The 12,182-nt window shown below is 59.7% G+C and overlaps 1 protein-coding gene across 1 annotated transcript; it reads right to left on the bottom strand.

Moving 5' to 3' along the window:
• Positions 1-371: 371 nt before the first annotated feature.
• Positions 372-12,126, bottom strand: WDR18 (WD repeat domain 18). The gene is made up of 10 exons (XM_080384149.1): positions 11,690-12,126; positions 10,095-10,205; positions 8,217-8,350; positions 7,507-7,648; positions 6,745-6,888; positions 6,454-6,518; positions 6,215-6,339; positions 2,628-2,794; positions 1,287-1,355; positions 372-1,014 (listed from the first exon to the last, which is right to left on the bottom strand). The coding sequence occupies exons 1-10, from the start codon at positions 11,897-11,899 to the stop codon at positions 883-885; spliced, it is 1,299 nt and encodes a 432-aa protein (XP_080240275.1). The 5' UTR covers positions 11,900-12,126; the 3' UTR covers positions 372-882.
• Positions 12,127-12,182: the final 56 nt, after the last annotated feature.

The following is a 12,182-nucleotide window of genomic DNA, read 5'->3' on the forward strand; positions in this document are numbered from 1 at the left end:
AAACAAAGTAGCTGGATCCAAACATATATAAATTGTCAACTTACGAGACTGGAAATAGCACCTTGCTGCCCCCCCCCACCCCTCCCCGAAGGAGTCAGTCCCGCACCCCAAAACCACCACCCACACCCTGAGCCTGGGGACAGCCCCCCCACAGCCCCCTGCCTGCTGGACCAGGAGGATGGATGGGGTGGTGTGGGAGTCCCATCTTCAGGCTCGGTACCCCCAGGACCCCCCACCTGTCCCCAGGCAGCACCGACACCGCCCCTGGGTGCCCCCCAGGAGCAGGAGCTGCTCAGCCCCCACTGTCACAAGAGCAGAACAAGCCCACGGCGGGATCCCAGCTGCAAGGGGTCCGGTGATATCGAGCAGTGTTTCCCAGGGTGGGATGGGCGGGAAGGGGTCTCCAAAATCCAATCTCAAACCGGTATTAAGAGAAAAACCACTTTTCTGTCTGCACTGCAGGGTCAAGTAATGAAAAGAAACAAAAAAAAGGGCCAAGGGAAGAGCTGGGGAAAGAGCAGGAACTGCGTCCTGAACCCCTCCCTGGGAGCTGGCGCCGCTCCTCCCGCAGCCGGCGGCTCCGAGTCTGCCCCCGCCAGCACCGAGCAGCGAATCGGGGTGAAAACGGTCCCCGTCTTGTCCCGCACGCAGCAGCCCTGCAGCCCCCGCGCTTGTCTCAGTCCCACGTCATCGAACGGACGCCAGACCAAGCAGGCAAATGCTCTGGCGTGTGCCACGTGCCAGGTGCTGGCGAGGACGCGAGCCAGGCGTGAGCCAGGCGTGTTTGCACGTCTGCGTGTGCAGGTGCCCGAGGGCGAGCTGGTTCTTCCCCAGGAGCTGGGCAGGGAGAGGCAGAGGGGTGCGAGGGCAGGGGGTGCCTCTTCATTTGGCTGGTTTGGTGATGATGCGAGCGGAGAAGTCAAAGAGGTTCTTGTTGATTTTCCGGAGGGTGCTCACCTCCTCTTCCAGCTCGCTCACCTGGATCGTCAGATGCTCCTGGTCTCCCACCAGGTTCTGTGACAGAAAAACACAGCAGAAAAGCGTCAGGCACCCCACTCCGGCAACCAGAGGCAGGTGCTCCCCCAAGAGCAGCAAATCCCAAACCCTTTCATCCTCTCCCTCTTCCATCTCCCGCTCAAAGCACAGCTCCTCCCCAGCAACTTCCAGTGCTCGTTCCACCCGGTCCCCAACTCGCACAGGGCTCCAAGAACCGGTTCAGCTGAAGAGAGGACCCCGCAAGGGGTCTGTACCAGGACACAATTCCCCTGTCTCAGAGCAGCTCTCACCTTTTCCCTTGTTGAGTACATCTGCGCGTACATCTTCTCAGCCTTCTCCAGGTAGCTCTCCCCAGACTCCTGCAGGGACCAGACAGGAGTGACTGATACAGAAGACCCAGGCCCTCTCCCAACACCCCTGGGGAGGGCTCTCCACTGGAGCAGGCAAAGAAGCCCAGCCCAGCCCCATGGGACAAAGCAGACACCTCCAGCGGGACACAGCCCACCCCGTGGCACCAGCAGAGCCTGGCTGGAGCTGCACGCCCTTTCCACAGGGAAGGCCTGTGTGCAGGACTGGGCACAGACAGGGGTCCCAAAGCAGCCCCCTCGAGAGGGCCTTGGGCAGGGGTCTGCCAAACCTCCCTGCCAGCTCCCCACGGGCAGGGGGAAGCGCTGGGTTTGCCACACCACAGGCTGCTGTCCCCAGCCGCGTGCTGCGAGCGGGGCAGCCTGGACCGACGGCAGGACCGACATTTCCAAAGCAGCTCCTGAGCCGGCCCTGCACTGCTGGCATGTGTCCTCCCCGCCGAGCAGTGGGCAAACAGCCCCTCCTGGACCAGCTGCCACTTCCCCAACACGGAGCTCATCCATCAGCCGTGGCACGACTGTCACTCGCCCGGGGACAGCCACTGACAGAGGCGAGAAGCTCTGGGACCGCCGGCAGAGAGGCCAGGGGAAGGACCAGCGTGGCAGACAGCGAGCCTGTGGTCCTGATGGTGCAGGATAACCCCCTGCCTGGGGACGGCCACGCTGGGACCGAGGGACAGCAGTGGTGGGACAGCAGAGCCTCATGCTGCGGCACAGGGCTGGGAGGACAAATGACTGCGGCAGCCAGGATGGCGTGGGGAGCACGAGGGAGGAGGAATGGGTTTCACCATGCTGGAGAGAGGCGTTCATGGAGGGGGAACAGCCTCTGGCAGAAAGGGGCAGAGGCGCTGTGTGGGGGGCTTCTGACGGGAGGCAGGACTTTGGGCAGGGCAGAGCTGCAGAGCTCCAGCGACCTCCAGACCCCCCCCCCCTACGACTGCACCAGCTGGAGACCTTGGTCCAGAGGTTCTTCTTTCCCAGCCACACATGAGGGGAAGAGCCTGCCCGCTCCCTGCCTGGCCTGCCCATAAGTCTCCCACCACCCAGCAGTTAACTGGGCACTTCCAGTGCTTTAAAAAGCAGCACTTGGGGAAGTTCAGCACCACGGGGGAAGATCAGAACAGGCCGTGGAGCTGCTGCCTATCAGCAGTGCAGCAGCACAGAGCAGTCACCGCCGCTGCTCTGGCTGGAGGAGAAGTTTCACACCGCCCAGCACAGATCCCCTGCCCGACCTCCATCTCCCCCTCCCCAGCTGGTTCCCAGTACCTGCTGGTGGAGCCCGAGGCGCAGCGTCACTCCCTCGCTCCCCTGCTCGTCGTTGCTCTCGGTGCCGTGGAGGTGTTTGCTGAATTTGGGGAGAGGCACGCTGGGCTTCCCATCCGGGTTGAACATGTTGGCTGGGGCCAGCACTATGAAGGCATTTGTAACCGGACCTGGGATGGGACAAGAGGAGGGGACACGTCTGCCTTTCGCCTGGCGCCTCGGCAGAGAGCAGAGAGCACGACCTGCGGCGTGGGCAGCTGCCAGGACTCGTGTCTTCCTCCCCAGCACCCGGGAAGAGGCAGAGCCCCTCTCCCTGTCCTTGGCAGTGGGGACGGGGGGGGCTCTGCACCCCGGGGCCAGCAGGCAGCATGGGGAGGAGCAGGGTGGCTCGGCCATCCTCCGCAGAGCCAGTAATCCATCAGCCGCTGCCACTCTTGCAGCTGTCTCCTGCAATGATCTATCACACACTCTCATTTGGCAGAGCTAATGAATGCTTTAATTATTGCATTTACCCACACAGGCTGCTGCTTTCTGTCAGCAGCCCCCTCCACCTCCCCTTTCCAAGCTCGTGCTCGCTGTGCAGACTCCCACTGCTGCCCCCCACGCCCCAAACCTCTCCCCATCAGACACAGTGACCCCCCCCAGCCCCACGAAGCCCCCCACACTGCCTGCAGCGCACCTCCAGCAGCCAACGGGCTTGTGTGCGAGCAGAACAGCTCGGTCACCACTAATAAATCCCCAGCCATCCATCTCTCCCTGGCTGAACTCGACAGAACGAAGGGAAAGGTTAAAAGGATCCAGATGCACCTGAGCGGAGGCAGGCTGCTGCAGCGCCCGCCCAGTGTCCCTGCCAAAGGCAGCGGGGAAAGGTGCAGGGTGGGGGAGGGCGCCTGGGGGAGGGGTGGGTAGAGGGGCTCGGAGCCACCCGAGGCTTTCAGTCTCTGCAGACCAGACCCAGACGGAGAAAAGCACCTCTGATGCGGATGAGGGCTGCCTCACCATCATCTCCCGCTCCAGACAAACCAGTCTGCTCCAAAGCCTGGATCCCACTGGCAAACCAAACGCTCGGTCCAGCAGCTGCTCTGCCAGCAGTCCCGGGCTGGCCCCAAACCTGCTCTTTGCCAACACTTTGCTGTAACAAACCATTTACTTTACTCTTGTTCCACCTCTAAAGACATTTGCTGCTTCTTATGAAAGTATCCATTAGTGAGATTACCGCTGCTGGTTCACCGGCAATTTGAGGAGCAATTTGAAAGGAATGGACAAGAGAGGTATGGACAAGAAAGGTAGAGAGGAGAAAATCTCACGAACTAGCCCGCAGACCCCCAGATCTGATCCCTATCCAGACACAGACCCCACCACATGTTCTCGGGCCCTAGTGCAGATCCAAGTCCCACGCAAACCCACCTTGTCACGATGCCTTGGGCAGCAGGCAGTGGGTGACATTTGGCCAGTGTGGGCAGGGGGACTGGAACTCAGCTGGGGGAGAATAACTAACCTGGCTTCCAACACCGGCAGCTGCCAGGAGGACAGACAGGCTGGAGCATCCCCAGGGTGGCCCTGAATGAACAAGCCCTCGGGGATCATTCGTGCCACCCCGTGTTTGCAGAGAAAAGGATGGCGCTTGCGCGACAGGATGGGAACTGAGGCCCGGAGGGATTTGGGGGCAGTGCTGGCAAGAGAACTGGGGAGTGCTGGTTCACAGCTTCATCCCAGAGGTCTGCTTGTCCTCAGAACGGCGCCAGCCATGCTGGGTGACTGAGCAGCCCTGCCTTGCCCAGTACAGCCACAGCTCGTTCCCCAAGAGCAGCAGCCCAATTTCTCAAAGTCCACCCACCTGTCAGTGCTCTGCCACCACCGTCCATCCCCATCAAGGACAAGCAAACCTTGCTGGAGAAGCCCTTGCGTCTGTCCTGCCTGCACAGCTACGCTCCTCTCGAGCCCTGAGCCACGGTCCAGCCCCTCCGATCTATTTGCAGCACCATCATGCAGGGGGGGGGCAGCGGTTTCTGCCTTGCCCCCAGCTACCCGCTCTGCCCTGCAAGCAGAGGGACTTTGCCCTCCCGAGCTCGCCAGGCCGGAGGTTGCTGTCACGTCAGTCATGGCAGAAAAGCCTGTGTCATCTCTGCCTTGGGAAGGGAAAGACTCAGGGAGTGCACCAGAGGGGCGAGCAGGGCAGCAGCAGGGAACAGACCTTGCTGGGAGGCTCACGTCACTGCTTGGACAGGCGGCGAGAAAGGCCAAGGGGAGAGAGGGGGACCGGCTGGAGACCAGCACCGCAGGGAACTCGCTGCCCCACTAAGCCGAGGAGGCAGCACTGGGGCAGAAGGGCCGCAGAGCTCCCGACGCAGGAAGCCTGCACTCTGTGGGGGGACCCTCCACCTACGTGCGGCTCTCTGGTGGTGGGCTCCCCTGGATGGCAGCTTCCGATCCCACCCTGCTCCCAGGCTCAGACTAAGGGCACAGCAGCAGGAGGTGGTGGTGCCGGTGCTAGGGCTGCCAGGGAAGCCAAATCCCACCTTGCAGGAAGAAGCAAGCCAGCCAAAGCACCCACACCCGATGGCCCCAGCACCCAGTGGCACGGTCAGCCTGGTCCAGCCCCTCATGGAAGAGCCTGGGTCCATCTGCACTCCCCTGCAGCCTCAAGGAGGAGGGTTTTAATGCCTGGCTTGCAGCGAAAGCTTGCCCCCCCACCCCGATGACTCACACAGCTCAGATTTTATCTGCTTTCACCCTTCTAACGCTAGTGGAGCAAGGCTGGATGGGCGCTGCAGTAGGTCCCCGTTAGAAACGGTCCTTGGCAGCAAAAGGGAAGGAAGAAGGGTCTGCAGGCAGCCTGGCTTTCAGCGACTGCCCTGACGCTGAAGCAGCAGCTTGCCCACCTCTGTTCAGAAGCACAGAGGAACAGGGTCTGACTTTCACCACCGTCACCTTCTGGGAGGGTTTAGCAGCACCCGCAGAGCAGCGCCGCCAGCCCCACCAGCGAGAGTGGGGTTAAGAGACTGAAGACTGCCACAGTCGTGTAAGAAATCCCCAGCTAGCAGCAGCTCAAACACAACAGGAGGGCTAAATCATCCATTGCTCTGAGGCACCTAATTGCTGATCCGAGCCTGTAAAGGTTTGTTTGCACGCTTTATCGGAGCCATTAGACTGAAATCCCAGACGACTGCTTATATTGGATTCACTTCAGGCCTAATGAGCTCATGGGTGCTCGTTGCCGGGGTCACAGAGACAGTCTCTGCTCCACGCTCCTCTTCTCGCAGCCTCCCCAGGCATTGGGGTGCATGTGGGGCAACTGCTCCCTTTGGAAAACAAGGAGGAAGATCCTGGATGTCCTCACTGACAGGGTGAAATCTATGACTCACTGACTGACAGTGCACAGGGGGTTGTTAACAGACATGGGCAAGGTCAAAACATCACTCCAGGCAGCTGAGGCGTCCCTCTGATGCCTCTACCCCTCCTGGAGGTGTGAAGCAAGTAGCAGAGAAATGCCTGAAGTGCCCAGGGCAGTATCAGAACAGCAGAAGTGAGACAGCAGTGGCCTTTGGCAATTGAGGAGGAAAGGATCCCAGAGATAAAGGCATGCCTACCTTTGTGATTCATCGTCTTCAGGCACTGCTTGCTCTGGATGTCCCACAGCCGGACTGTTTCATCGTGTGAGCCGGAAAGCAGCAGGCTGCCATCCGTGGAGACAGACAGACACGTCACCTGGTTCCTGGAATGGGGAAGAGGATGTTTAAACTCAGGATGACCCAAGAACTGACAGAAACTGGTGGGGGTGGGCAGACGGGGGCAATGAAGTGTTTGGCAGGTATGTTTGGTCCCTCACCTGTGTCCTTTGAAGACCTTCCCGTTCTCCCGCTCTGTCTGGAAGGTCCGGTCTCTCTGGACCGGCTGCAGAAATGAAGGAAGGAAGGAAGGGAGCGAGCGGTTAAAATTCAGGAAGACCGAAGCCAGCAGGTTCATCACTGTGTCTGGAGGGGGCAGAGGAGATACAGGGGAACCCAGGCCCCCCCATGTCCTGGCAGGTCACACCAGTCACATAGGCGGGGAGGTGACAGCGGCTCAGGGTGCCACATCAAGAGCAGCACCAAGCAGATCTGCAGCCCCACGCACTCACCCAGGCACAGAGGTCAACCTGGAAGATGGATCCGTCCATGCCGCCGCAGAACATGTGATACTCGGAGAGGTCAAGAGTCACAGCCATGATCCCCACATCGAAGAGGACAGAAAGCAGGAGCTCCCCAGATGAGATTTCCCAGAGCTGGAGTGAGGGTACAGGAGAATTAGGGACTTAGACATTAATGGCAGGATTGGAAGGACATGCTGCTGCTCGTGCGCTTGCAGTGACAAGCTGGCAGCATGAACCAGCAGCCTCTCCTTGCTGTGGATGGAGAAACAGAACCCAGGACCAGCCTCTTGGTGACTGTGAGACAAGTTTCCCTGGCAGCTCCAAAATGCCCCTTAACCCTCCCACCCCATGCCTGTCCTGCCCCACAGGGCAGCCCCCTCCCCGCAGGGCCCCAGCAGCGGGCTGTGGGCTCTGGCTTCGTGCTCCAGGCCGCTCTGCTCCCTTCCCTTCGAGGCTAAAGGACATCATCAAGGGGAATGAGAGGAGCTGACCCCAACATTTCCCAGGAGCAGAGGGACTGCAAAGCATGCAGAGGCTCAGCCTGAGGGCAGGTGCAGAGAAACTGCTGGTGTTTGGAGAGGCAAAGCCCATTAGGTCTGGCAGCTCTGAGTCATCACAGAGACAGCCAAGAAATTCAGCCACTGCAACCCTCTGACAGCTTTGCTGCAGCCCAGCAGAAACTCTTTTTTAACCCTGTGGGGCCTGCGCACCGCTGGGAGTCCTGTTTGGTGGGATGGAGCTGAGCCTTACCTTTGCTGTCTGGTCAAGGGAGGCTGTGGCAGCTCGTGCCAAGGGCCCTCCAAAGCCACAGCACAAGTCCGTGATGGGGAGACTGTGTCGGGACCACACGTGGCGAGGGTCGGGGATCTGGGAGGGCTCTGCCTGCAGCACACTGTAGGGGAGAACAGAGACACGGATTGGCACAGCACATTAGCAAGAGCAACACTGGGGATGCCAGAGCAAAGCAAGCGGCTGTGAGGAGAGCGGGCCAAGGCTCTGCTCCCTCCGGGATGGCTCTCCCGGCTGCAACGACCAAGCAGGACAGAGAAGCCATCAGCAGCCACAGTACACGCAATACCGAGGACGAGGGCCACTGCCGAGCTCCCCATCCCAGAGGGGACAGAGACCTCAGCTGCCATTAGCAGGGAAAGGGCGCAATCTACTCTGTGTCAAGCAGGGAAAAGAAGTCAGAGCCATATGCCACAGATTAGGAAACTCAGATGAGACACCAGGAAAAACCTCTCCAGCAGCGAGGATGACAGCAGTGGAACAGCCACCTAAGGAGGGCACAGACTCATCATCACCAGCAAGCTTTATGAGCAGCTTAGATGCGCAGGCTTAGTTAGAGCTGATTCCGCCTCCAGGAAACGGTGGCTGATCTCTTGTTCTAATATTCCTCGCCCAGATGCTCCCTGTCCCCTGTACAAATGGGCCCAGACCTCCCCACCATCCACCGTTACCTGTAAAGGTTCCACACCAGGGCCAGGCAGTCCTTCGCCCCTGAGAGAAAGTGGCTGCTGTCATCAGTAAAGCAGAGGCATGTGAGGTCCTGGTAGTGTCGGTTCAGGATGGCTAGGAGGTTCCCGTTGGAGACCTGGAGCAAGGGAAAGGGTGGGAGAATATTAAAGAAAGAAGCCCTGAGCTGCCCCAGAATAAGCCAGCAGCCTGCCCTCATCGGTTGTGCGTGCAGCAGCACCTGCAGCTCTGTCCCCAGCTGGGCGTTGCTGTGCCAGGCGCGAGCGGAGCGGAGAATCCCTGCACTGCGGTGCCATACAGAGCAGGGTGGCGAGCGGAGGCAGAAAGCAGAGTGAAAAGGGAAGGCTGCATCACCAACGCGAGCCCCTCGGCACCTCATTGACAGCAAATGACACAACCAAGGTGCACCCAGTACAACCACGTATGCTTAGGACCGAAGGTGAATACAGCAGAAGACAGTGTGAAAAGGTCCTGCCCACCTGGAACCTAGTGACGCCAGCGCCACTTCTCCAGTCAACACACAAAAGCGCAGTAAAGATTTCCTATCTACCGTTAATATGACTTTGATGGCTTCTTCCAACCTCCCACAACAGCTAACGAGATGGCTGCAGAAGTTACAAAAGCCACAGGAGGCTGCGTGCCACCCCAGGGGTTGTTGCACCTCAGCACGGCTGCGTGGCCTCGGGCCAACAAAGGCTTTAGGGTGGACAAGGAGTTCCCTAAACCTAAAGGTTTTCTTGTTAAAAGGCAACGCTGCAGATGGGGAGGGAACTAAGGAGGCAGCGAGGGAAGCCCATATTAAAAGAACAGAATCAACTCCCTCTTGTTTTCTGAGTTACACCTGAAAAATAAAACCAAACTGCAATTCAGTGGAGAACAAGTGGTTTCAACAGAGAAGGCACAAAACTAGGGCTCCTGGGCCCAGCTCCAGCTTCACAGTCGTTTCCACGCAGCCCCCCCAGCGAGCCTGCTCCCTCTGCCAGAAGGACAGTGCCGTCACTCACTCCAGGCAGATGCTCAGAAGCGTTTTCACAGGTAGCTGGGGGCAGACAGAAAGGGCCACATTCGGCAGATGAAGCGGAGCAGGGACCAGTTCAGAGCATCACGAGCCAGTAACTCCCACTTGCTGCAGTCTCAGCCCAGCCTTCCTTGTGAGGGCTTTTTTTCCCCCAACAGTGTCACAAGCACGTTTTTAAAAGAAAAACCTGATGAATTAAGATAGAGCCGCCCACATAACAAGGCTCAGGAACATCCCCCAGCACGGAGAGCTTTCCAGGTTAGGCATCTCGGTGTTTAATCCCAGGGCTCAGAACAAGCTTGTTCTTTTATTTGCTTGAAGTGCTTAGATGCAGTGTAATCCCCACGTGAATACACAATTAATTAAAAATAGAAGGACGATGACCAGAGCACGACAGTCTCTGCAGACATCCAGATCACAAGTCACACACAAATATTAGGCTAAAATGTGGAAGAAGTGCTACAGGAAAACTAGGTCCTGTGTTTTTGCTCTGAGGGAGCAACACCTGACCCCCGAGGCATCTGTAGCAGCTTGGAAAGAGAAGGAAAGAACAGACTCAGCAGCACCCAGCACCTCCCACCACAATTTCTTCCCCTCCTGCTAGACAAGCTGCCCCACAGTCTGCACACCCACAGAGGCTACCAAGCAGCTGGCCCCAACCCCTCAAGGCAATGTGGACTCCAGGACAGCTGTAAGGTATGTAACACAGCGAAGCTTTCGCTCCACTGTGGAGGCCGGATAACGTGGATTTACTGGCACCTGAGAGGACAGAGGCACTTGCTGTATTGTGTGGGATGCGAATCTGCACATCCCCGTCGCCCATGCCAGCCGGCAGCCCCCTCACCTCCCACAGGTAGATGCTCTCAGCAACCCCCGCCAAGATGTAGAGCCCGTTGGGAGAAGCCGTCAGGCAGGTCACTGGGCCAGGGCATATGATCTTCTGCTGGAGCTGGTCCTGGGGGCAGAAAGAACACAGTGGCCATTCAGTACGGGCCGGAGTACGGGAGGGAGAGACAAACAAGACCTTGGTTCAGTTAAGATTGGCCCGTGGTAGAAGAGGCAGCTCAGGCAGTGTCCGATGTGCTGCAGCTGCCTGTGTTTGAGCCGTGTCCTCAACCCACATCAGCACCGCCACGGTTTGGAGACTCAATGCCCAAGAGGAAAATGGAGAACACTGTCCACACGTGCGAATCGCATTGAATTGCTCTGCATTTTCCTGGTTTTGTTGCAGTTGTTTCACGTTGAGCCCCACAGGGAAAAGGTAAATTCCCCTCCACCCTCCTCCAAGCACAAAGCTCCAGCAACACGCAGCAGGAGGGGTACTGAAAGGCAAGGGGTCTGGATGCAGTTACACTCCACAGCTAAGGAACCCCAGAGATTCAGCAGACAACAGGCTCGGAAGGTTACAACTAAATAACAGTAACAAAAAATAAAAAAGACGACAGGAGCTCCCAGCCTGGGAGAACATGCAGCAGGTCTGAGAGCAGCTCCTCTCAGCTTGAGGGAAGTGGAAAAAGCAGACCCCAAGCTGTGGCAGCGAAGGGGCTGCGTGTGCCAAAACTGACGGGCTGCTCTCTGCAGCAACACTGAGGGGAAAAACAGGGAATGGCAAGATTACAGCTGTATTTGCTACTGCCCTACCCCAGTTTAAACACAAGCGGGGCGCAGCTAGCAGGAGGAGTACAGCTCTGTAGGGACAGGTGAGGTTTGTCCGGCCGCATTTAGCCTTCCATTTTTTGGCTGGAAGGTGCAGAGAGCAGAGGCGATAGGAGGCTTCAGGTGAGGCGGGTCCCCACCACAGGATGCCCACATCCTCCCAGGCTCTCCCTCGATGGGGACAGTCACCTGCCTGGGCAGCCCTGGGAGCCGTGATGCTCCTTTCCAGCCTCGGGAAGGGGAGCTGGGGTGGGGGGCACAGCTGGGGAGACACCGGCCCAGAGAGGAGCCCAACAGCCGATTCCTCCTGCAGGGAAGACTCTTCCTGGATGTTTCCATGTGATCGGTCAGGACCCTCAGGAAGGGAGCCAGCATTGTGAGATCCATGACCCCCAGGTACTGGGGGCAAGGTGGGGAGGGGGCTGCGGGCAGATCCCCCCAGAGATGGGGGGTTCAGGGGCGTCACTGGGGACTCCCTGCAGAGAGAAGGATGTCAAGCATCTGCCTGTGGTGATGGGGGTCGTTACGGAGGGAGGGAAGGTCTACGGGTCTGACCATAGAGGCGGGGGTCTCTACGGACAAAGGGACCACGGGGGGGGTGGTCCCTACGGAGAGAGGGGTCGAGGGGGGGGTCCCTACGGAGAGAGGGGCCCTCACCACAGAGACGGGGAGTCTCCCGAGAGGGGGCCCTGGCGCATCCCCAGAGGGACGAGGGGCCCCTCCGCGGGGCGCGGTGCCGCCCCCCGAGCCGAGGCCTCCCGGGCCCGCCCGCCGCGCCGGTACCTTCCTCTGGAGCTCCCAGACGTTGATGTAGCTCTTGCCGAGCTGGGCCCCCAGCAGGTGCTCGCCGCCCAGCAGCGCCAGCCCTCGCGGCCCACTGTTGCCGCCGCGGTAGCCGGGCAGAGCGGAGCCCGAGTGCAGCTCCCAGACAGAGCAGTTGCAGAGCGGCCCGGCGGCGTCCGACACCAGCGCCACCTCCATGGGCGCCGCCATCTTCGCGGTCCGCCAGGGCCAGAGAGAGCGCGGCGGCCGCCTAGAGCGCCGCCCTCCCCCCGCCCCGCGGCCTGCCGGCGGCCAACCAGGAGCGGCGCCGCCGGGGCCGCGCGGCTGCGCGGGGCGGGAGCTGCCGCGGCGCCCGCACGCGGCAGGAAGCTCAGCAGGGCCCGCCCCGGCCCGGCCCGGGATGGGGGTCCTGGGAGCCCCCGAGCCTTGCGCGCCCCCCTGCCTTGTGAACACCCTATAGGGACCCCATAGCCATATAGAGACCCCATGGACG

This window comes from Falco punctatus, assembly GCF_963210335.1.
Source record: "Falco punctatus genome assembly, chromosome: 4".
NCBI classification, from domain to species: domain Eukaryota; kingdom Metazoa; phylum Chordata; class Aves; order Falconiformes; family Falconidae; genus Falco; species Falco punctatus.

Coding starts and splice junctions, on each gene's coding strand:
- WDR18 (XM_080384149.1), bottom strand. CDS start 11,899: ATGGCGGCGCCCATGGAGGTGGCGCTGGTGTCGGACGCCGCCGGGCCG. Junction 2,795..6,214: donor GAAGACGATGAATCACAAAG/GTAGGCATGCCT, acceptor GTCCCATCCCAG/GTCCGGTTACAAATGCCTTC. Junction 1,356..2,627: donor GCCTCGGGCTCCACCAGCAG/GTACTGGGAACC, acceptor TGGTCCCTGCAG/GAGTCTGGGGAGAGCTACCT.